Below are 20,796 nucleotides of genomic sequence, written 5' to 3'. Positions count from 1 at the left end.
GTTAACAGTCCCCTTTTCCTTGCGCGTAGGTTTGGGCCACAATGAATGACGACAAGCCGGAGACGGAGGAGGAATGGAAGAAGAGGGAGGCTGAATGGCTGAAGGAAAAGAAGGAAATCGAACGACAGAAGAAAGAGCTGGCAGAGAAGGAGAAGGAGTGGAAGAGGAAACTGGCGGAGTATGAGGCGTCGCGGGGTGATGGAATGACTTCGACTTCGGAGGCCTCGGTCTCAGACGACGAATCGGACTCTGAGGATGGACGAGGGAAAGAGGAAGAGGAGAAGAGCAAGCCATTGAAAGCATTGGCCAAGGAGAATGGCGGGAAGCCGACTGCCGCTTCCACCCCCATCGCTACATCAAGCCCATCCCCAGCGGCGGCGGCGGCTACCACAGAGGCCACTGCGCCCAAGGCGACGCCTGCAGCTGCAGCCCCCTCGGTCAAGGAACTGAAGAAGCAGGAGAAGGAACGGAAGAAGAAGCAGAAGAAGGAGGAACAGGAGCGCAAGAAGAAGGAGAAGATGGAGAAGAAGAACAGACAAAAGCTCGAGAAGAGCGACAAGAGGAAGGGATCCGCTCGCATGCCTGCGCCCTCGCAAACGAAGCTCACCCTCGAGGACCTTGCCAACCTCACCGAGGGGGCTGAAGTGTGTAAGACTATGGAGCTGTGCGATCTCAACCGGTTGGAGATGACCACCCTTCCCGACAAAATCGGCCTTCTCACCAACTTGAAGATCCTCAATCTCTACGACAACAAGCTCACCGCCCTCCCGCCGGCCATTGGTACCACACCCTCGACAACCATGGTAATGGGACGGCTTCAACTTGAGTTGCTCACACTCTGATCCACTTTGTCACAGGCAAGCTCACCAACTTGACCGCGCTGGGTCTGAACGAGAACAGCATTTCGACTCTCCCTCCCGAACTGGGCAAACTGAAAAATCTTCAAATGCTCGATCTCAGGTTCGTTTTGCTGCCCCTTTTTCTCTTCATTTGCATTACAATCTAATCGCCGGGATTCCATCCTCGGCAACAGGTTCAACAAATTGACGGCCATCCCGCCAGAGATTGGCAACCTGGTCGAGCTCAAGAAGCTTTTCCTTCGCTTCAACAAGCTCACTAACCTCCCGGACGAAATCAAAAACCTCAAGAAGCTTGACGTACGTGCTTGCCTCTTGCTTGCAGGGCGGCCGCCATTCAAACTAACAACCCTCTTTGACATCCCAGGCGCTGAGTGTTCGCAACAACAAGCTCACCGCAGTGCCCGCGAGCCTGGGTCAGCTCTCCATGCTGCAGGTGCTCGACTTGCAGCACAACTCCATCAGCTCCTTCGCCTCCGTGGCCAAGCTCGAGAAGCTGGAGAACCTCGACATCCAGTACAACAACTTGGAGACTCTTCCCCAGGGTACGCCACTTGCCACAGACGGTCACGAATATATTTGTATCTTTCTCGGGCTAAGTTTCATCTCCGGCACAGGTCTGGGCAGTCTTAAGAGCCTGAAGCGTCTCCACCTCAAGTACAACCACATCAAGGAGCTGCCTCGCGAGATTGGCGACCTGGACAAGCTCGAGGAGCTAGATTTGGAGGGCAACAGGCTGACCGGGCTTCCGACTGAGATCTCCAAGCTGAAGAACCTTCACAAGATCTATCTCAGCAGGAACATGCTGGCCGAGCTGCCGGACGAGCTGGGACAGCTCAAGTCGCTCGAGGAGCTCTTCCTGAACGACAACCAGTTGACCAACTTGGGATCCGTTGTTATGCTTCCGGGTACGTCGACCTTGTGGCCCGGCTTGCGTTTTGAAGTCCCAGTTTCGCTCACCACCAACTCCTTCACAGGTCTGCGCGTGCTCGACATCAGCAGCAACGAGCTCACAAAGCTTACCCCCTCCATTGCCATGCTCACCAACCTGCACGAGCTTCACGCGTCGGCAAACGAGCTGACCAACCTCGTTCCCGAAATCGGTATGTGTTGTGGTTTGACTCGGGTGCCACCAAGGAGGCGAGCTGACCTCTTATTATTATTATGATGATGCAGGGCAACTGGTGAACTTGCGGCTGCTCGACTTCAACGACAACATGCTCAACTCGTTGCCCGCTGAGATTGGCAACCTGACCTCGCTCAAGAAGCTCAACCTGGGCGGTAACCTTCTGAAGGAGTTGCCTCCGGAGATCGGGTACGTGCCACCCAGAGCGCCACTGCGATCGTATTCCCGTCTAACGACCAGATTCGTTCGAACCACAGGAAGCTCACCGGCCTCTCGTGCCTGCTCCTTAACTACAACAAGCTCACAACGCTGACGTCCCAAATTGGCAGCGTACGTCCTCTATCCGAGCCAAGCGGGCAGCGACTAGTTGTGAGGCAAGGCTTTCGCTGACGCTTTCATTCCCTCCAACAGCTTCTGTCGCTTACCGAGCTGAACTTGGACGAGAACAAGCTCACCGAACTCCCGACCGAGATGGGAAGCATGAAGGGTCTCGAAGTCCTGACCTTCAACGACAACGACATCAACGATCTGCCCGATACTCTCTATAATCTCGATAACCTGAGGTATGGCAACCTCTTCTCCTTGCTCTATACTTGGTCGCCTGCAGCTCACCGCTTTGGCTCTTTCTGCGCATCAGGCTGTTCGGCATGGACGACAACCCTCTGGAGGACATTCCCCAGGAGATCACCGAGGGCGGCTCCCAGGCCGTCTTCAACTACCTTGGCGATCGTCTCCAAGAGTCGCTGGGTACGGGTGTCCCACTTCCGCCCTCCTTGCAAGTCAGTGTGCGCGCCCACTCACATTATCATGACACCCATCCACAACAGAATCGTCGTAAGGGTCGGCTCCTGTGTCGCCCTCGAACTGCGCTTTCATCCCTCGTTTTGTCAAACCCCTCTTCGCCTCTTCCTTTTATCCACGCCAACACGGACAGCGAAGAGGTGGCCAAGCGAAGCGTAGAGGGAAGCTCAGCGGTGGGGCAGGCCAAGATCAAGGAGAAGAGGGAGAAGGAGAAGGAGGCGGGCGCGCGCGAGGAAGAGGGACGAGTTCAGGAACGAGGGCGGCTCAAGCTGTCTCGGACTCCCTCGAGAGTGGAGGAGGATACGTGTTTGTTGTATCATTGTTTGTACAATTCCAAATTCCAAAAAAAAAGAGAATTATAATAAAGATGCTCTATGGGACGACGTGTGTTGTGTCCAACAGTGTGGGGTGCTGCTGACCACTCCTTAATAGCGGGGTGCTGCTGACGTGTCCAGTCCGTAAAAATAATTATTACATTGTTGCTTCGGCAAAATAAAACTGTGGCCCTTCGGCATAAATAGACCGGCGAATTCCTGGGATTCCGGTTGCAATGAACGAGGAGCTATTGTTGTGTCAGCCCAACCAAGGCGGGCAGAAGATATCTAACAGGACAGCAGAAGATCGGGCGGTGAATCGTGCACGGAGGGATAGACGGTAATGCATAGGCAGCAACGATTGCCCAAGCGCAATCTCGAGGGGTTTGTGATCGACAGCGACGATGAGGACGAGGAATGGCAGAGCGATTGCCACGACACGAGCGCAGGAGGCGGCGTCGGTGGGCAGAGGGCGGATGAGATAGCAACCTATGGAGAGCTTGCCTCGTTCCTCGTCCCATCAGCCGGCACTGATGGAAACGGCGACAGAGAACGCGCACTGGAGCTCAAATTCTTCGAGGACGTGTTGCGATTTCAAGAGGAGAGGCTGCGAATCTTGAGGCGCTACCACACGGGCAAGATGGCACTTGCTTCGCCCGAAAGGGCTTTTGCCCTCGCAGCCAAGCTCGATTCGCTCTTCTCCTTCGAGAATCTTGTTCACGTCTTCGAAGATGTGGAAGAAATGGCTGCCACGCGGCCACGAACCGCCCTGCAGCGACCTCCACCAGTCTCATCTTCCACCTACTCATCCAGCACTCCCTCTCCAACACAACCCTCATCCACCGCTACTTCATCAATCGATTATCGACGTCACAGCACCAGCACCGACAGAGACCCGCGCCAGCACCGAGGACGGCGACGAACTGCCAAGAAGAGCGTGCAGCGATTCGATCAGCTGTTGCAGGACCTCAAGAACGGGCGACGCGAGGACCGCACTCGCGCCCATCTGCGACGCGACGAGCACTACGGCGCGCTCCAGACCCGGGTGGGCGGCCAGCTCGACGCCTCGCAGCAGCGCACTGGGGTATGGTCTCTCCGCACCTGTTGCGCCTTCGCCATCTTCGATCACGCCCTCGACGAACGCAGCGAGTACTCTGGCGTTCTGCCCACCGAGCTCAACGACTACGTCAACGTCGTCGCCTTCCTCCGACGCTTCCTCCGGGTTCGCTGGCACTCGCTCGCCTCGCGCCTGGCCCCGCGCAAGCCCAGCGCTGGACCTGGCGCCGGCGGTAGCACGATCAGCGGCGCGTCGGTGGGTGGTGCGGCTCCTGCCGGCGGGGCAGCCGCGGCGGCGGCGGCAGGGCTGGCGACGCTCCTGGGCGACTCGGCCGACGGCGGCGATGGAGGAGAACGCGGCGATGGGACGGACGACGCAGACGACGACGAGGAGCGACGAGTGCTCGAGATCGTCGCCACGTTCGAGCTCGTGCCCGAGGGAATCAGTACCGCGTCCCACCTCTTCCCCCCCCCGCCCGCGCTTGGGCTTCGCTCTGCACACTGGGATCACTCAGTCACTCACTCACCCATTCGCTCGTCTGCTTTCCCCACTGGTTGGCCCAACAACAGCGTTCACTGTCAGGCATTCGCCACCACGAGGCAACATCGTGGAGGACATCGCGATCACGTGCTTCGGGGAGGACTTCATAGAGTGCAGTCCCGGTCACTCCAAGGGCGCGCTGCTCTTTTCGTGCAACGCCAGGTAAGCCAAGCCCTAACCCATTCGCTTCGGGGCGCCTAGTAGTAGTGGGAGTAGTACGAGGCAACTCTTCGTGAAGACGACGAAGGCTAAGGCGTCCGGGCATTGTCTCTTCCTCTTTTCCAGACACGTTGCCGGGCTGGCGCAGGACAAGTTCGCCTCCAAGTATATGACCACTCTCACCAAGAGCCTCCAGACGCCAAAAGGTAAAAGCCGCACGCACGCACGCAGCACGCACGCACGCAGACCCACCAGCGCGCCACAAAGTAAGTGCATGCGTAATGATCGTCGGCTCGGCACCGGGGGGGGTGGCAGGCGTTCGCGATACGGATCTCCTGTACCTCATCTTGTCGATCTACGAATCGGGCAGCGACTACCCTTCCCTCACGTCCGGTCTCGTTCAAGCGCTGAAGCAGAAACTGGCATCGTTCACCGCCGTCGTCGCCCTCGACCAGTGATCATCATCAACCACCAACCATCATCGTTCACTGGCGCGACCGACGACAAGGGTAGTATTAATAATATAATATAATTTATTGATACCCGTCGCGTGGGCCACGGATCTGGCAACCGGAGGACAATGGGCCACTCAAGTGGTCCCACCCTAATTAATTGTGTTACTTTCAGTGTCGGGAGGCACATTCACCAAAGTGTGATGGGTCATTCTTGGTTTCCTTCTGAACCCCGAGAAGGAGAAGAAGTAGAAGCAAACAGGAGAGATGACAGCCAGACCCGTTATTGTTGGCTTGCTACTGCTTGCCAGCCTACTGTTCACACCACTGCCTGCAGGTCCTAGGCCCTGCACCCAACCCTTTCATCGATGAAGATGGCCGCACTCACTCTTACCCATCTCCCTCCACAGCCGCCGCGCAGTTGACTGCCTCGCTTGCCCAGGCCCGCGGCAGATTGGCGGCAACCACGGTCGGCAGCCTGGCCTTCTTCGCTGGAGGCTACAACAGCGCTTCGGGGGTCTCTTCCGTGTGCGACATCTACAACGCGTCGTCCGGCAGCTGGACGCAGGCATCGCTCCCCCAGGGCCACTACAGCTTGGCCGCAACGTCGGTCGGCGGCCTGGCCCTCTTCGCCGGAGGCTACCGCGCGACTGCGGCTCTCTCCTCCCGGGTGGAGATCTACAACACGTCATCCAACCTCTGGACCAACACCTCGCTCATCCAGGCCCGCTACCTCATGGCCGCTACCTCGGTTGGCGGCCTGGCCTTCTTCGCTGGAGGTGTCGCTACCAGTGGGAGCTTCTCCAATGTGGTGGAGATCTACAACGCGTCGTCCAACCTCTGGACCAACACCTCGCTCTCCCAGGCCCGTTACGGCTTGGCGGCAACGTCGGTCGGCGGCCTGGCCTTCTTCGCCGGGGGCAACGATGGGGGTTACTGCAACCGGGTGGACATCTACAACGCCTCATCCAACCGCTGGACGCAAGCCACACTCTCCCAGGCCCGCTGGGACTTGGCAGCCACCTCGGTCGGCGGCCTGGCCCTCTTTGCTGGAGGGGCCATCAGTGGTTCGAGCTCCTCGGCGGTGGTGGACATCTACAACGCATCGTCCGACAGGTGGACCACGGCCACGCTCGCCCAGGCCCGCCAGAACTTGGTCGCCACCTCGGCCGGCAGCCTGGCCTTCTTTGCTGGCGGCTTCGATAGCTCGAATGGCATCTCCTCCTCCATGGTGGACATCTACAACGCGCTGTCCGACAGCTGGACCACGGCCTCGCTCTCCCAGGCCCGCCACTTCTTGCAAGCAGCCTCCGCCGACGGCCTGGCGCTCTTCGCCGGAGGCTACGATGGGGCCGTGCACTCCTCCGCGGTGGACATCTACAACATCTCGGCCACTCGCTCGGCAGTTCCGGTCCCTTTAACCGTCGTGGCGGCCGAGTTCAACCTCACCACGCCGGCCATTACCATCAGCAGCAGCCAATCATCAGGTAAGGTGCTCTCTTGTGATCGGTTGACTCTTTGCTGACAGTGAGCTGGTGACGTGACGACAACGACGACAAGGAGGAGGAGGAGGAGGAGGAGAGGTGACACAACAGGTCGTCGACCTCAACTTGGTGAGTCTGGAAGAGATCTCGCCACTCGACACCGTGCTGGAGACGATCGATCTCCAAGACGGTATGCCATGCGTGTGACTGAGTGTGCGGTGGTGAGTGTGTGTGTGCGTGTGCGTGTGTGCGTGTGCGGAGGTGCGTGTGCGTGAGCGGTGGTGTCCGCCTGAACTTGAGCAGATCTCAACGACCACTTGGTATGCGCGTGTTCAGTGGGGTGGACGGTGGAGCAGAAGAATGGATCAGCAACAGGTGGCCAGACCAGCGAGTACGTCTTCACCAGCCATCTCGGCGCGGCGACCAGTGGAGCCAACAACGCAACTCTTCAATACCTCTTCAACACCTTTGGCTCCGATGAGCTCATCACCACCGGTTCGTTCTTTTCTTTCGTTGGTTCGTCCAGTGTGTTTGCGCATGTTCTGATATCATAGCTTCCCAATGGCCGCCAGAGAGCAACTACACCTTCACGGTCACGCCAGCGTTGCTCAAGTTTTCCCTCAACGTCGGCTCGTGGAAATGGAAGAACGCCACGTATGCCAAACCACTTCGCCTTGAGGCCGTTTTTCGCACCGTCTATGGAGTGGAGTTGACACCCTCTCCCCTGCCTGCATGCAGGTCGGGCAAGCTGCGGTTGGCGATCAGGATCTCTCCCCCGTTCGTGCGCTACACGCGGTGGGTCGACACGCCGCAGGCGGGCATGACCACGTTCCACTTCGCCAGCGCCACGGCCGACCAGGCCAGCACCGTGGTGCGTCTCCTCAATTTTGCCGAGCAGTCGGGAGAAAGCCCGTCGCGCGTGTCGATGGCAGCTTCGGCAGAGGTCGCCAGCTCGTTGCTGCTCCTCACCTTCGACCACTTCAACGACACTCTGCTGTTCGACCCAGGTAGGCGCTGCCTTGGGCCATGCTCTTTCTTCACGCTGATGGTTGCTGTTGGGTGCTGACTGACACTCGATCGCGTGGGGGTTGGTGGGGGGGGGCAGATTTTGGACTGTTGCTGAGCGGCCACGAAGGGAGTGGTCAAGGGGGAAGCAGCGATGATGTGGGCCTCATCATCGGCGTGTCGGTGGCGATACCACTGGCCATAGCATTCGTCCTGTTGTTCATCGCCGTTGCGTTGGCGGTGGCTGTCCTCAAGCGCAGAGCGGCCAGGAGCAGAGGAGCGGTTGCCTTTGACGCCAGTACCCTCGACAGTGACGATCAGCTGTAGCGAGGAGACATGTCAATTTAATTTATGGATCTTGGTCTTGTCTGGTGGTGGTGAGGAGGTCCTGCAGCGCGGCGGGCAGCGGCTGCTCGGCCACCGGGTTCTCGCTCACGTCGAGCTCCCTGAGGAGCGGCATGCGGAGGAGGGCCTCCCGGGCGTCGTCGTCGATGCCGACGATGAAGTTGGCCGAGAGGTCCACCCGCTCGAGCGCCGGCATGTCCATGATCTGCCGCGGCACCTCGCCGAAGTGGTTGCCGCTCAAGTTGACGCTACGCAAGCGCGACAGCCGACTGCCGAGCTCGTCGGGCAGCTCGCTCAGCGCGTTGTGGTCGACACTTTGGCCGGGCCGTAGATGTAAGTAAGGACCCACGACACACACGACACACGACGACACACACACATGACACACGAACACACGCAACACACACACACGACACAAGAGAGCTGAGTGGAGACTGCACCTGAGTTCAATCAGTTGGGCGAGGCCCAGGACAGCGGTGGGCAATACACCCGCAAAGAGGTTCGAGCCGAGATCGAGTGTCTGTGCGCACGCGCGCGGCACGGTCAGGGACTCGCCGTTGTGGTGCCCACCAGCCGGTTGTGCGTGCGTGCGTGCGTGCGCGTACCTTGAGCCGTTGCAGCTGGGCGAAGTCGGCGGGGAGGGACGTCAGAGAGTTGAACCCCGAGGGAGAGGGCGGTCAACGAGGCCACCTGGCACACGAAGGGCGGAAGCGAGGCCAGCCCGGTGCGCTCCAGGCTCAGTACGCACAGCTCGGGGAAGAGCTGGCGTTGTTGTGTCGGCGGCGGCGGCTGCTGCTGTGGTTGGTCTGCGCACGATGGTAGGCCCAGGTTGGCGAGGCTGGGGCCGAGGCCGTCGTTGGCGGCGAGGCAGAGGGCCTTGAGCTTGTGTAGGTTGGCCACCGAGGCCGGAAGAGACAGGAGTCGGTTGTTGTCCACCGAAAGGAATGTTAGGTTGCTCAGCTTCCCGATCTCTGATTGGTAATAACTGATGTTAAAGTGTAACCCATCGCACGCACACGACACGACACGACACGACACGACACACACGACACGACACGACACGACACACACGACACACACGACACACCACCACACCTGAAGGTAACTCGGTGAGTAAGTTGTGGGCCAGGGCGAGTCTCTTGAGGTCGGTCAGGCAGCAAAGGCTGTCCGGCAGGGATTGCAGATCGTTGGGCTCCAAGTCGAGGCTAGTCAGGCCCCTCTGTCCGACACCCACGCGCCAGTCCAGCACCTTCACGTTAACGTTGCGTACATCTCTGTGCGTGTGTGTGCGTGTGCGTGTGCATGTGTGCGTGTAGTACCAGCTGGCCGATTTCGTCAGGAAGGTGGTCAATGTGGGCGGTGGCCAGATCGAGCGTCTGCAGCTGGGTGAGAGTCCAGAAGCCCGGCGGGAACTCGTCTCGCACGGAAGTGGCGAGCGAGAAGACCTGCTCGCGTGCGTCAGCCATGGCACACGCAGCTTTCCGTTGGTGGTGGGACGTGCCCGCAGCTGGTGCAACTTGCCGATCGACGAGGGAAGAGCCTCGAGCTGGTTGTCGTTTAGACAGAGCGCCTCCAGACTCGTCAGGTCGCCAAAAGCATCCGGGAGTCGCGTGATCTGACGAAGGAAGTCATCATCATCATCATCAACAACAACGGCAAAGTTGAAGGCGCCCTTGGTTGCGTACCTCATTGGCACCCAGATGGAGCGTCTTGAGGCTGAACAGCGCGCAGAACTCGTTGGGCAATGTTTGCAGCTGGGTGTAGAACAGCATCAGAGAGGTCAAGTTCTTCAAATTCCCAATCCTGTCACAACGAGTGCAGATTGTCAGCACGCACACGCACACGCACACGCACACGCACCACCGCACACGCACACGCACACGCACACGGTCCTTGAGAAAAGCAATAATTGTGAGAAAGGCGTACTCGGGCGGAAGGGAGGCGATATTGTTGGAACCAGCCGAGAGGTGGGTGAGGGCGGTCATGTGGCCGATCTCTGGAGGGATGGCACTCAGCGAGTTGGCGTTCATCTCGAGCCAGGTCAGGCTGGCTCCCACGCTCGACCTAGGCCCGCCCGAACACACGCACGCAAGCACGGGCGCAGTGAGAGGAGTCTCTCCTGGGTCTGGTTGGGACAAGCAGGGACTCGAGGAGGTTGTTACGTGGCAATGTGAGCGAGCCCCTTGTGGGTGATGCTGGGGTTTTGGTTCAACTTCAGTGTTGCCAAGTTGGTCAAATGCTTCGTCTGTGCACCGGTGTGCGTGTGTGTGTGTTGCGTGCGTGCGTGCGTGCGTGTGTGTTGTGTGCGTGCGTGCGCACACGTCTCACGGCAATGAGGTTCGGGGTCTCGGCGAGGAGGACAGGAAATGAGGGGATTCGTACGAGGGCGCGCAGGGAAAGGTCGGAGAGGTAAGAGCACCCACTCAGTTCGAGTGAGGTGAGCGAACCCGACAGAATCGGCGCCGACGCGTAGACAAATGCATCTGCAACACGTCGCACCAGCGACAGGAGGTGAGAGCGGAAAGGAGCCTGAAAAAGGAATGTAGGTGGGCGTCAGGTCCTATACCAGACAGGTCCGGGCATTCGGAGAGTCGGAGGGCGCACAGGCCGGACCACAACTGCGCCATGCGCACGAGGGAAGCGTCTTGGAGCCTCTCCCCGCACGCATCCAGCACCAACGAACGCAGAGTGCCACCATGCCCTGTCCCTTGCAACTTATCAATAGACCGTGTGCGTGTGCGGTGATGCGTGTGCGGCGGTGCGTGTGCGGTGGCAAGAAGATAACGCCTACCGGTGTGTCCGCCCTCGTCTCGAGAAGAAGAAGAGGGGAAGAGGCTGGCGATGGCGGGCTCGTCAACGAGCGGGCCGGGGTCGCTGATGTGCAGCGAGCGCAGGCCGGTGCACAGCTGCCCCACGCGCTGTAGCGAGAGGCCCGATATCCGCCTGCACGGGATACATAGGTGAGGCAATGTTGGGCGCATGCACCAGGGAGCCATCATAAGAGTGAAAGAGCGATAGAAGGAAAAGAGCGAAAGCGACGACGCACGGGCAGCTCGTGATGGTCAGCTCAGCGAGCGAGTCGTGGCATTCGTCCAGAAAGCGGCACAGCCCGGCGTCGCTCACGCCGTTGCCCGCCAGCCGCAATCTACCAAACCCCGCTGTTGCACGACACACGCACCACCGCACACACGACCGCACACGCACATGCGCGATTTTCTTTCGCTCAACGTTTCCAGAAGGTGGTGTGCGGGGGGGGGTTGGTCACCACCCTGAGGGGAGAAGAGGAGGCCGAAGGTGCGGTCGTCGAGGAGCTCGCGCTGGGCCAGGCAGCGCAGGACTGTCTCGCGCAGGTCCGTGGGCAGACCCGCCAACGAGTCGAACTGGTGCGTGTGGCCGGCGAGCCACCCGCAGCACTGGGCCACCAGGCTCGCGGGCACGGTTTCGCACGGGGACCAGGCCTCCGTCATCTTCTTCTTCGCCTTCAAGCTGAAGCTGCAGCTGCTCTCAAGGTGGTGTTGTTACGGTGGCTGAGGGTTCAAGGAGAAGGTGAAAAAGAAGTACACCGCAGAAGAGGAAAACAGGGTGTTGTATTTGCAAGTGAAAACAAGGATGGATCGAAGCAAGGTCGCTACTTCTTGGAGTTGGCGTTGGCGTTGGCCTCCTCCATGGCCCGCACCATTCGATCTCTGTGTTCCTTCTCCAGCTGGAACCACTCGTTCTTTTCGATGGGAGTGGGGAAGAGCATGTGGTAGAGGATGAGAAGCATCGGGATGCCGGTCAGAAGGGCGGCAATCTTGTTGGCACGAGGCAGCCCACCCTTGGGCTTCTCGAGTCTGTCCATCTTGGCCAGGTACTCGGTGTAATCAATGTCTCCCTCCTTCGCGCCCGGGGGCGGCTGAAGATCCTGGTCGTGACCGGGCCGAGGAGGAACCGATGATGACGAATAAGTCCGCGAAGATGTTGATCGCAAGATAGTGTGGGCAGATGCGAGAGATGAGGAGCGGTAGAGGCGCAGAGACGACGAAAATCGCGCAGGGGCTGAAGCCCACCTCGCTGCAGCGGCATTTCGCACAGAGGATCGCATTATGTGGAGTGTAGGAGTAGTTATGGAGTGGCAGTTGATGGGTTGAGATCAGCTGCGGATGGATCGCGAGATGATTGCACAAGATTAGTGAACCCTACGATTGCTACCCGAGTTTCGTATTAGTTTGCACACTGTTTTGGAAATTGAGATAGTCGGGTTTGCTTTACATTTTTTTAATCTTTTATAATAAATTACATTTATGTTCACGGTCTGCGCGTCGGTGTCAGATATCGGGACCGATGCGCGGATTTCGACGGGGTTGAGGTATGTATGTGCAAGGGAGAGGGGTCGCGAGTTGCCGGTGCGACGCTCAGTGGCTGAGCGCCCACACGTCGGGGTTGGTGGCGTAGAAGGCCTCCATGGCCGACACCTGCGCGTTGTCGCGGTGCTTCTTGATGCCCCGCTCGGCGATGAGGGCGCGCGGGGACCGGACCGACGGGGCCTTCGTGCCCAGGGCGAAGGGCAGATCGTCCACGACCGGCGTCTCGGCGCTGAGCTTCTGCTGCCATTTGTTGAGCGCCTTCTCGGAGTGTTCGTCGTCCACGACGGCCGGCGAGGCGTCGACCTTGGTGTAGGAGTCGTTGCTGCGGCGGAGAGCGGGAAGCCTCATTGTGTAGTTGAGTTGTGGGTAGTGGTAGAGGCGGGGGTGCCTTGTTGTATTAGTTTGTGGTTGTTTGATGAATTGGACAAGGCCGGGGTGCGTGGCTTTTATAGGTTGGGGCGTGAGCTTGATGTCCATTATCGGAGAAGTCAGTGGATGTTGTCCCCTCCAACTTCTCTGCCGTCGCGGCGAGAGGGCGTTCCCAGTCGTGGTGTGGGTTGGGTCGCCCGCCAATGGCAGCGCCAGATTTTACCGAGCACGCCTCCAGATAGGCCAGCGCACCATATCGGAGCCGTGAGCTATTCCTGGTTTCGTACTAGCCCAGGCAGCACGCAACAACAACACCTTGCCCGTTTTTAATGAGATCCATCCTCCACGCGCGGTTGGCGGGCGCACTACCGGGTGTAGCTCACGGCAGTGTTAACCTGCGAAAAATCCGCCATATTTCTTATCGTCATTCATTTTCCTCCTCTGCTTATTGGCTCATTGGTTAAAAAGCACTATGTACAAAATGCCCGGCCACCTGGCCGTGATGTCGCCAGGATGAGTCAACTCGCCGGCGCCAGGCCCTCAGCTGCCCTCACTGGCTCGCTCCCACGCGCTCCGGAGGTGGTCGTCCATGGCGGCGAGGCTGGAGAGGTCGTGCGGCGGCCCGAACGGCGACGCGACGACAAAGGGCGAAGTGGCGGGCGTCGCGGCACTGGAGATGCTCGAGATGCTGCTGTCCGGGGTGTGGGGCAGTGACGGAGAGAAGGTGGCCGCGGTGGCGTCCAGATACCGCTCCAAAAACTCCTCGCACGTTTCCTTCTCGTAGGCGTCGGCCTGGGCGTCGGAGTGGGCGACTGCACACGTGGGGGGCAAGAGGTGAGTGGCATTAGGGTACGGTTGCCACTGAACTAAGACGGAGCCAATTACTCAACTCATAAATAACAAATAATAGGATAGCGCGGTCACTCCGGAGCGTGTCCGGGCGGTGTACACCACAGTGAGGAGTTGTGGGGAGGTACCTGGCTCCTGCTTGACGTTCTGTGCCAGCGAAGAGTAGGTGGGCCAGCCGACTTCGCCCACGGCATTCGACAGGTACGACTCGCCAAACTTGAACTGTGTGTATGCAACAAAATGTGTGTTACTCACTGAGTGCTCACGGCGTCATTGGTGTGAGTCTGAGTACCGTTTGGTCGCTGTTGTCGCCGGTGAAAAAGTAGGAGGGCGAGGCAGGGGCGGTGTTCCAGTGGAAGCCGGGAGACGGTGGTGGAGTCGCCGGCGCTTGGGTGTAGGTCGAAGGCTGTGGCGGCGTGGACGGAGGGGTGGAGTAATGCGACAGAGGCACCTGGAAGGGCGATGGAGGGTTGAAGTTCTGCGTCTGTGTCTGCAGGTGTTGGTGCTGGTGCTGTTGGTGTTGGCCATCAGCTCCGCCGCCGCCAGCAGCTGAGAGACCCAGTTTGAGCATGTAGGCCTCCAGGTCGAAATCGGTTTCGGCGGTGACCATGTCTGCGTGGAGGTCGAGCACGTCGACGGGGTGCCTATGCGCGCTCGGGGGCATTTGGATGCGACCGGGGAGGTGTTGCTGCGCGGCGCTGGTCTGCTGGTCGTGGTGGGACTGGAGGTGCGCCAGCGCAGAGGAGTCGGCGCTGGCACCGCCGCTGGCCATGTCGCGTAGCACGCCGAGCAGCTTCTCCTCGCGCTCCTGCATCTCGCGCTGCCTCTGCTTCGAGGCCTTGAGCTCCAGCAGGAACTGCTTGACCAGCTGCTCGTTCATGACGCTCTCCTGCTGGACCTTGGTGAGCTCTTCGGCGAGCTTCTTGTTCTCGCGCGTCAGCTGCTCCACTTGCTCCGCCGTTTTGCTGAGCTTGAGCAGTCGGTGCTCGTCTTCCTGTCCGTGCTCCTCCTTCTCGGACGAGCGCTTGACCGAGGTGCGTCGCTCAATCCGATCGAGCAGATCTGGCCGTCCTGAGACGAAGATGCTTCAGACTCATTTGGGGGGGGGGGGAATAAGATAGGAATCAATAGCAAAAGCGAAGTGCTTACCTTGGGCGAAGAAGGGATTCTGGAATTCCCATGTGTCGGGGCTGGTCTTAGTGAAGCCGTACGTGTTCACCTGCCGAATGAAGCTGCAGAAGTTGCTGTGTTTGAAGTAGAGCGGGAGGATGTCGGTCGTGAAGTCCTCTACGCGATGCACAACGAATGAGTCTTGCGATGTCAGGTCACCCCAGCTGATGATGTTGTTGGTGGCAGGATCCTCGACCATCGCATACAGTTTGCTGACGAATGGCGGCAATTTCTTCTTTTTGGGAGGAGCAATCGGCATGCCACCCATCCCGAGAGGCGCTGCCATCTTCATCGAAGAGGGGCTCGTCCGGCTCGGTGGCTGCATCATCTGGCGGGTCGTTTTGTTTCAATTTATTGCTCTGTCACGATTCGGCCGTTTCTCTTCGCCAACAAAGATTCGAGAAGGCCGCCGACATAAATGACGCTCAACAGGCGCGCACAAGTAGACGCCTGGCTTCATTTCCTTTACATTGTGGGTGGTTGGTGCTGGTTTTGTTGCTGTTGCTGTTGCTGGTACTGCTGCTGCATCTGGTAGTACTGCATCTGCTGTGGGTTCATCATGTTGACGCCGCCAGGGGCGGCGAACTGCTGTTGTGGCTGCTGCACCACTCCTGGTGGTCGCTGCTGCTGGCCTGTTGTGGCGGTGCGCCATCCAGTGAGCATCGTCACGACTTCATACACACCGCGCTCGGCGAGAGAAGAGGGTTTGGTGATGTGTACCTGCCATCTGCGGAGGTTGTTGGTACATTTGTGTGGGCACTCCTTGCGGCACGCCAGGGATCTGCTGCTGGGGTGGAACTGGACCAGCCCCGGGCATGCCCATTGGTCGCTGCACCATGCCCGGCCGCTGTGGTGGCATCTGCCTTCGAACCTGCGACACGTATTTGTGAGGCGACAGATAGATGAGGGAATAGTGGCATTGCGCCTTTTACCTGCTGGTTGGTCATGCCTGGCGGGACGTTCATGAACGGAGGCTTGACACCCTGTTGCCCCAGCGCTCCGCCTGCGCCACCGCTCTGGACGCCCATTGGGGACATCCCGCCGATGGGCTGGGCGCCTTGTGGCATTCCCACGCCGGCACCCGTGGCCAGTCGCTTCTGTGGCGGCTGTCCGCCCGCTCCTCGCATGACCCCACCTAAGTCTATAAGCACGCATGACAAGCCCTAAGACACTGCGGATGGCAAGACAGTGCAGGATGGCGAGATTGCGTACCAGGCGATGTCACAGACAGCGAAATAGGTGAAATCACTGCTGGCGGCAGACCACCGCCGATCCCTGAAAGCACGCAGCACCATTCATCAGACGCGACGTGACTCTGGTGATTCCATCAGTCATTGCGAATGGTGATACCCTTGCCCGTCATGATGGCTTCGATGATCGTGTTGAGATGCAGGCTGTTGTCCTCAAGTGGAATCTCTTCCCGTTTCTTTTTGAATGAGTAGCTGTTGCGCGACATAGTTAACGCGGAGACATAAGTTCCTCCTCACTACACGCGGGAGAGAAGTAAGAGCCGTACTTTGCTCGGCTTTGTTCAAAGTGATCCTCCAGCATATCACACATGGCGTTGAAGCTTTCCACTCTCGTCTGCGTCGATGGAACGTTACACACCAATCAGTGCACACAACGCCATACCGAAAGGGGAGAGTAGCAGTACCTCGAGCTCTGTCTTGTGGTCCTCTGTTTTGGTGGTGATCTCCTGCGTGGCCAGGAACTCCTGGGTGAGCTTCTTCTCACGCTCCTCGATCTCGGGCAGCGTCTTGGACCGCAGGAGCAATGGTACTGAACGGCCGGCCATGCAAGCGCCGCACATCAGCACTCTCGCACACTTTCACACATAGTCGCGCGGTGGGGGAGCGCACTGTGGTTTGGGTTTTCGGGGATCGTCTTCTTGGGGTAGATCGCCAAGCTGGGAAACATGATTGAATCCTTTCGGTTGAACTCCTCCAGCAAGATGTGGAACTGGGCAGAAAGCACGGAGTACCGACCCAACAAATCCTTCCTGCCATTCATGTGGATTAAAATCTATATTCCCTTTTTTTAAAAAATAAAATCATAGTACCAATTGGGTGTGGGCTTTGTGAGTTCGAAGTTGATGTCGTTCATAACCTGCCTAATACGGTCCACATGAGCCTTCATCGCCGCTAGTGCTGCCGACCCCTCCATCTTGCACCGTGCGCAGTGTTGAGTGGAGCAGGAAAAGAAAAGAAAAAAAGACAATCTTCGCCAGACAAGAAGAAGCAACACAAGTCGTAAAGGGGGGAAGCCGTTTATATCATAAACGCTTCCACGCAAGGTGGTGCTCATACAGGACAGAAGGAGAAGGGCGCCCGAGTAAACTCTTTACAAGGGCTGCGCGAGAGAGGCGAGCGGGCGACCGTCGTTCTGCGGAAGCTGCTGGGGTTGCTGAGGGGGGAGGGCCTGAGGGGCGGCAGCGGTGGGGGCGGCGAGGCCAAGCGGGTCGGCGTGCATTGCGCGCTGGAGGGAGACGAGGCTGCCGTCCTGCAAGCCCATCTGGCCCAGGGTGAGCTCGAGATCGGAGAGGTGCTCGGCATCAACTGACGAGAGATGCCAGAAGAGCTCGACCTTGTGAGGCGGGTGGAGGAAGCGGCCGCAGATGGCGCGGCGCACGGTCTTGATATGATCGAGAGGCGAGAAGGTGAAGCGGTAGGTCTCCCTGTCCGATGAGCGGCCGCTGTTGAGAGGCAGCACGAGGAGGGTCACCGGGTAGAGCTCTACTTGCAGGCGCTGGCGCACGCCCACGCCGATGACGGGGCGGGGGATGATGGGTCCGCCGCCGTACCAGGCGTGTAGGGCCTTCCACGCGGGGGCGGGCACCGCTACGCAATCCTTGCCTTCGATCAGCCCGGCCTTCATCTCGCGAGCTCGGCAGAGGGCACGACGCATGAGGGTCTTGTCGAAGTTGGCGAGGAACTCGAGAACGTCCACGTTGAGCTGCGGGGGAGGCACGGCCGAGGCTTCTTCGGTGCTGTTTTCATCGATGACGGACACCTGGCCCCTCTTCTGCATCTCGAGGACGCGCAGGGCGCACAGCTCCATGAGGCTCGGGCAGTCCTTGTCGTGGCAGAGGACGAGGTTGTTGATCGGGCCGGGCCGAGGCGAAGAGGGAAGATCCGAAGATGACGTGTAGGACGCCACGGCGTCGAGGCCCGCGTAGGCCTTCCAGGCGTTCCACCAGCCCATCGAAATGATGAAGCAGGTCTGGTTGGGGCGCAGGCGCTCGGCCACGGCGTTGAGGATGTAATCCCTCTCCTCCCCGCGCGAGGGCGAGGAAGGGAAGGCCGCTGGAGCCGACGAAACCGGGGTCGAAGTAGCGGGGCTGCTGAATCGTCGTGCCATAATCCTCGAGGAAGTAGAAGATGAAGATGCATCAGCGACAGCTAGCGACTCGCGATGATGCTGGCCGGCGACTTCAACATCGTCAGCGAAGCGAACAGACTGAGTCTGCTCCACGTCCATGGCGTCCGCAGGGAGGGTGTGCATGCTGCTTGTGTGTGTGTGTGTGTTGGGTTTGAAGTCGACGAAAGAGAAGGAGAGCTTTAGCAGCGACGGTGCAGGGTCTGCGGCTGACTGTTGGCCACCTCGTTTCGCTCTTGTTGCTTTCTTGTTGCTCGCCAAAGCCCATCCATCACACGAGGTGCCAATCCGTCACCGTCAAAACGGCGTTTCCCACGGCTTTTCGATAAAGTGTCCGGCTGCACCTCGCCTGGAACTCGGAGCTACAGCCTCAGGAGAGTGCTTTCCAACGCAACCCCGCGAGAATTCGCCCTGCGGCCCGCTGAGTGGTCGCCAATGCAGGCGATCACAGTCGATCAGGTCAGCCAATGTCGAGCATCGACCACTCAGCGCCTGGTGTTTTATTTAATTTGTAGAGAGCCGATCTGGCCCTTTTCTGGCCATGAAATCAAAGCCAGAAAAAACCAACGGCCTCTTCTGTTTCGAAAAGAAATCAAGGTGAAATATTTTCCCTTCATTTTCTTTCGAACAGGTGGGTTCGATTGCGAAGATCGATCAAAAGAGCTCGGGCTCATAGCAGCCTCCCAGGCAGAGTAGGTGCAATGGACGACGACTCGGCAACGGTTACTCTATCGTTTCTCGATTTGCCGTTCGAGCTGCAGCTCATGATTATCGAGCACCTGTCGCCACAGGATCTGTGCCGTTCGTTGGCTCCTGTGTGCAAGGAACTAAACGCCCTCCACGCCAACCCTCATCTATGGCTCCGATTATTCAAGCAGCTGCTGGCCTCTCCACGTCTCGCCGTAACGCGACCACCTGACGGCGATGCAGCCTTTGGCGATGATGATGAAGAAGAAATGGCGCTTGCGCGTGACGAAGAAGATGAAGGTCATGCCCGGGGGCTACTCGCCTCTATGGCACCGCCCTCGTCAAGCCCCTTGCCACAATTGAGCATCGCCGACATCGCCGACGATGAAGGGACGGCCACGAAGAGGCAGCCTGAGTTCGGTGACGCGTGGCTGCTCCGCGCGCGCTGCATCGTCAACCAGGCGCTCAGGGAAGGCCTTGCGATCGATTGGAAGCAGGAGTTTCTCCAGCGAGCGGTTCGTACTCCCTCTGCTCAACCAATTCTGTCCCTCGACTGATGCCGTGGTGGTGCTTGTGTGCTTGTGTGTTGTGTGTGTGTGGTGTGTGGCGTGCGTGCGTGCGTGCAGTCCTTCTCGGTGCTAATCATGGCGCACCACTCTGCGCATCAGGCCTACGGGTCCCGGTATGACCTCAACCTCTATCGACAGCTGAAGAAGGTGGGCATACCCATCGTGGACGTTTGCCACCCGGATTGCACCGAAATTGAGACACTGGTCACGCGTACGCGGTCGCCTTTCGCCCGTTTTGTTGCCCTGGGTCTCCTCTGCAGGTTGCTCGTCTCTTCTAACAATGGCGACCACAACTGCAGAGGAGCGTAAGTGTGAGGACGCCGAGCTGGATCCAACGGATCGGTATGTTCCGTTTGAATGGGAGAAGATTCGGCAGTACAGTGTCATCTTCCTCTTCTTTGCCACGGCCCCCAGCGCCGAGAACGCGGTACAGCGATGCGTCTCCCTCACTCCTTGCTCGGTGCCGCCGCCTCAACTACTCACTCCGCGGGCGCGTGGTGGTCGTGCGTCAGATAAAAATGGGCAATATGCTGTACGATTTTCTGCGAGACGGAGGCGGCCTGGTGATGGGCTGCTATTCCTACCTGGACTGCAACGAGCTGCACGGAAAGTGGTCGCAGGTGCTCTACCCCATGGCCAGTTCCGACTACGGGTCCGGATCAAAGAACGTACGTTGCTGCGCCTCTTTAATCAAGCTTCAGCTCCATTCATAGTGTGGGCGAGCTTGTTGCTCACCACCCACCATCATCACACCACCAGTGGGAGGAGGGCAAGTTCTTGGGCACCCACATTGCTGATCACCCGATCATGATCGGGGTCAAGAACGTGGCCATCGCTCGAGATAATCGCTGCGAGTCGCCGTTGTCGAATGGTGCCGTTGCGGTCGCGCACTACGGTATGTGCCTGAGAAGTTGCATTGCTCCAAGCGTTCCTGGCTGACACTCTTGAGCGACTTGGGGCACATCTCGCAGGAGACGGCGTTCCCTTTGTCGTGCTTTTGGACTCAGAGGCGAACAGGAAGAACGCCGCCGCAGCCGCCGCGCATGACGAAAGCGACAACGACGAGAGTGTACGGTGGGGCTCGACAGTGTATGTCAACCTCTTCCCAGTGGCCAAGAGCAAGAAGGAGTCGGGCTGGTACGAGGCCTCGACCGACATACCCCTCATCTTTCGAAATGCGCTTTGGTATGTCTCACGGAAGCGAGCCAGCGGCTGTCGATCTCTGGCGCTACCAACGCTTCCTCTTTGAGCCGCCTAAGAGAGAGTGTGTAATCACTGCTGCCTTCTTCTC

The 20,796-nt window shown here is 58.9% G+C and overlaps 12 protein-coding genes across 12 annotated transcripts; 4 read left to right on the top strand and 8 right to left on the bottom strand.

Annotated features, from left to right (window-relative positions):
* Nucleotides 1-41: 41 nt before the first annotated feature.
* ACA1_264840 (leucine rich repeat domain containing protein) lies at nt 42-2,821 on the top strand (the record flags this gene model as incomplete). The annotated part of the gene is made up of 11 exons (XM_004341347.1): nt 42-780; nt 858-960; nt 1,034-1,076; nt 1,294-1,402; nt 1,475-1,765; nt 1,835-1,960; nt 2,034-2,172; nt 2,241-2,313; nt 2,395-2,546; nt 2,591-2,730; nt 2,811-2,821. 11 exons carry the CDS (start codon nt 42-44, stop codon nt 2,819-2,821), a joined length of 1,926 nt encoding a protein of 641 aa, XP_004341395.1.
* A 620-nt stretch (nt 2,822-3,441) lies between these two features.
* On the top strand, nt 3,442-5,312 carry ACA1_264830 (uncharacterized protein; the record flags this gene model as incomplete). The annotated part of the gene is made up of 4 exons (XM_004341346.1): nt 3,442-4,600; nt 4,725-4,857; nt 4,981-5,060; nt 5,170-5,312. The coding sequence occupies 4 exons, from the start codon at nt 3,442-3,444 to the stop codon at nt 5,310-5,312; spliced, it is 1,515 nt and encodes a 504-aa protein (XP_004341394.1).
* Nucleotides 5,313-5,573: 261 nt separating this feature from the next.
* Nucleotides 5,574-8,122, top strand: ACA1_264820 (kelch repeatcontaining protein; the record flags this gene model as incomplete). The annotated part of the gene is made up of 7 exons (XM_004341345.1): nt 5,574-5,588; nt 5,728-6,798; nt 6,902-6,980; nt 7,127-7,285; nt 7,363-7,444; nt 7,529-7,797; nt 7,896-8,122. The coding sequence occupies 7 exons, from the start codon at nt 5,574-5,576 to the stop codon at nt 8,120-8,122; spliced, it is 1,902 nt and encodes a 633-aa protein (XP_004341393.1).
* Nucleotides 8,123-8,144: 22 nt separating this feature from the next.
* ACA1_264810 (leucine rich repeat domain containing protein) lies at nt 8,145-10,170 on the bottom strand (the record flags this gene model as incomplete). Its single annotated transcript, XM_004341344.1, has 9 exons — nt 8,145-8,454; nt 8,581-8,660; nt 8,746-8,760; nt 8,801-9,111; nt 9,236-9,359; nt 9,460-9,585; nt 9,612-9,755; nt 9,826-9,943; nt 10,067-10,170. The coding sequence occupies 9 exons, from the start codon at nt 10,168-10,170 to the stop codon at nt 8,145-8,147; spliced, it is 1,332 nt and encodes a 443-aa protein (XP_004341392.1).
* A 128-nt stretch (nt 10,171-10,298) lies between these two features.
* On the bottom strand, nt 10,299-11,607 carry ACA1_264800 (uncharacterized protein; the record flags this gene model as incomplete). The annotated part of the gene is made up of 6 exons (XM_004341343.1): nt 10,299-10,385; nt 10,460-10,623; nt 10,707-10,841; nt 10,932-11,083; nt 11,187-11,298; nt 11,406-11,607. The coding sequence occupies 6 exons, from the start codon at nt 11,605-11,607 to the stop codon at nt 10,299-10,301; spliced, it is 852 nt and encodes a 283-aa protein (XP_004341391.1).
* Nucleotides 11,608-11,768: 161 nt separating this feature from the next.
* Nucleotides 11,769-11,981, bottom strand: ACA1_264790 (uncharacterized protein; the record flags this gene model as incomplete). The annotated part of the gene is made up of 1 exon (XM_004341342.1): nt 11,769-11,981. One exon carries the CDS (start codon nt 11,979-11,981, stop codon nt 11,769-11,771), a length of 213 nt encoding a protein of 70 aa, XP_004341390.1.
* Nucleotides 11,982-12,534: 553 nt separating this feature from the next.
* Nucleotides 12,535-12,834, bottom strand: ACA1_264780 (uncharacterized protein; the record flags this gene model as incomplete). The annotated part of the gene is made up of 1 exon (XM_004341341.1): nt 12,535-12,834. One exon carries the CDS (start codon nt 12,832-12,834, stop codon nt 12,535-12,537), a length of 300 nt encoding a protein of 99 aa, XP_004341389.1.
* A 561-nt stretch (nt 12,835-13,395) lies between these two features.
* Nucleotides 13,396-15,073, bottom strand: ACA1_264770 (HSFtype DNA-binding domain containing protein; the record flags this gene model as incomplete). The annotated part of the gene is made up of 5 exons (XM_004341340.1): nt 13,396-13,667; nt 13,833-13,926; nt 13,997-14,110; nt 14,156-14,775; nt 14,854-15,073. The coding sequence occupies 5 exons, from the start codon at nt 15,071-15,073 to the stop codon at nt 13,396-13,398; spliced, it is 1,320 nt and encodes a 439-aa protein (XP_004341388.1).
* Nucleotides 15,074-15,220: 147 nt separating this feature from the next.
* ACA1_264760 (uncharacterized protein) lies at nt 15,221-16,029 on the bottom strand (the record flags this gene model as incomplete). Its single annotated transcript, XM_004341339.1, has 3 exons — nt 15,221-15,506; nt 15,595-15,745; nt 15,807-16,029. 3 exons carry the CDS (start codon nt 16,027-16,029, stop codon nt 15,221-15,223), a joined length of 660 nt encoding a protein of 219 aa, XP_004341387.1.
* A 172-nt stretch (nt 16,030-16,201) lies between these two features.
* On the bottom strand, nt 16,202-17,037 carry ACA1_264750 (uncharacterized protein; the record flags this gene model as incomplete). The annotated part of the gene is made up of 5 exons (XM_004341338.1): nt 16,202-16,316; nt 16,391-16,458; nt 16,529-16,653; nt 16,734-16,873; nt 16,934-17,037. 5 exons carry the CDS (start codon nt 17,035-17,037, stop codon nt 16,202-16,204), a joined length of 552 nt encoding a protein of 183 aa, XP_004341386.1.
* A 177-nt stretch (nt 17,038-17,214) lies between these two features.
* ACA1_264740 (uncharacterized protein) lies at nt 17,215-18,375 on the bottom strand (the record flags this gene model as incomplete). Its single annotated transcript, XM_004341337.1, has 1 exon — nt 17,215-18,375. One exon carries the CDS (start codon nt 18,373-18,375, stop codon nt 17,215-17,217), a length of 1,161 nt encoding a protein of 386 aa, XP_004341385.1.
* Nucleotides 18,376-19,205: 830 nt separating this feature from the next.
* ACA1_264730 (uncharacterized protein) lies at nt 19,206-20,754 on the top strand (the record flags this gene model as incomplete). Its single annotated transcript, XM_004341336.1, has 6 exons — nt 19,206-19,451; nt 19,563-19,716; nt 19,805-19,932; nt 20,018-20,173; nt 20,265-20,400; nt 20,477-20,754. 6 exons carry the CDS (start codon nt 19,206-19,208, stop codon nt 20,752-20,754), a joined length of 1,098 nt encoding a protein of 365 aa, XP_004341384.1.
* Between the last annotated feature and the right edge of the window lie 42 nt (nt 20,755-20,796).

Source organism: Acanthamoeba castellanii (assembly GCF_000313135.1).
Source record: "Acanthamoeba castellanii str. Neff unplaced genomic scaffold scf7180000084770, whole genome shotgun sequence".
NCBI lineage: Eukaryota > Discosea > Longamoebia > Acanthamoebidae > Acanthamoeba > Acanthamoeba castellanii.
This window is presented reverse-complemented; position numbering and strand designations above follow the sequence as displayed.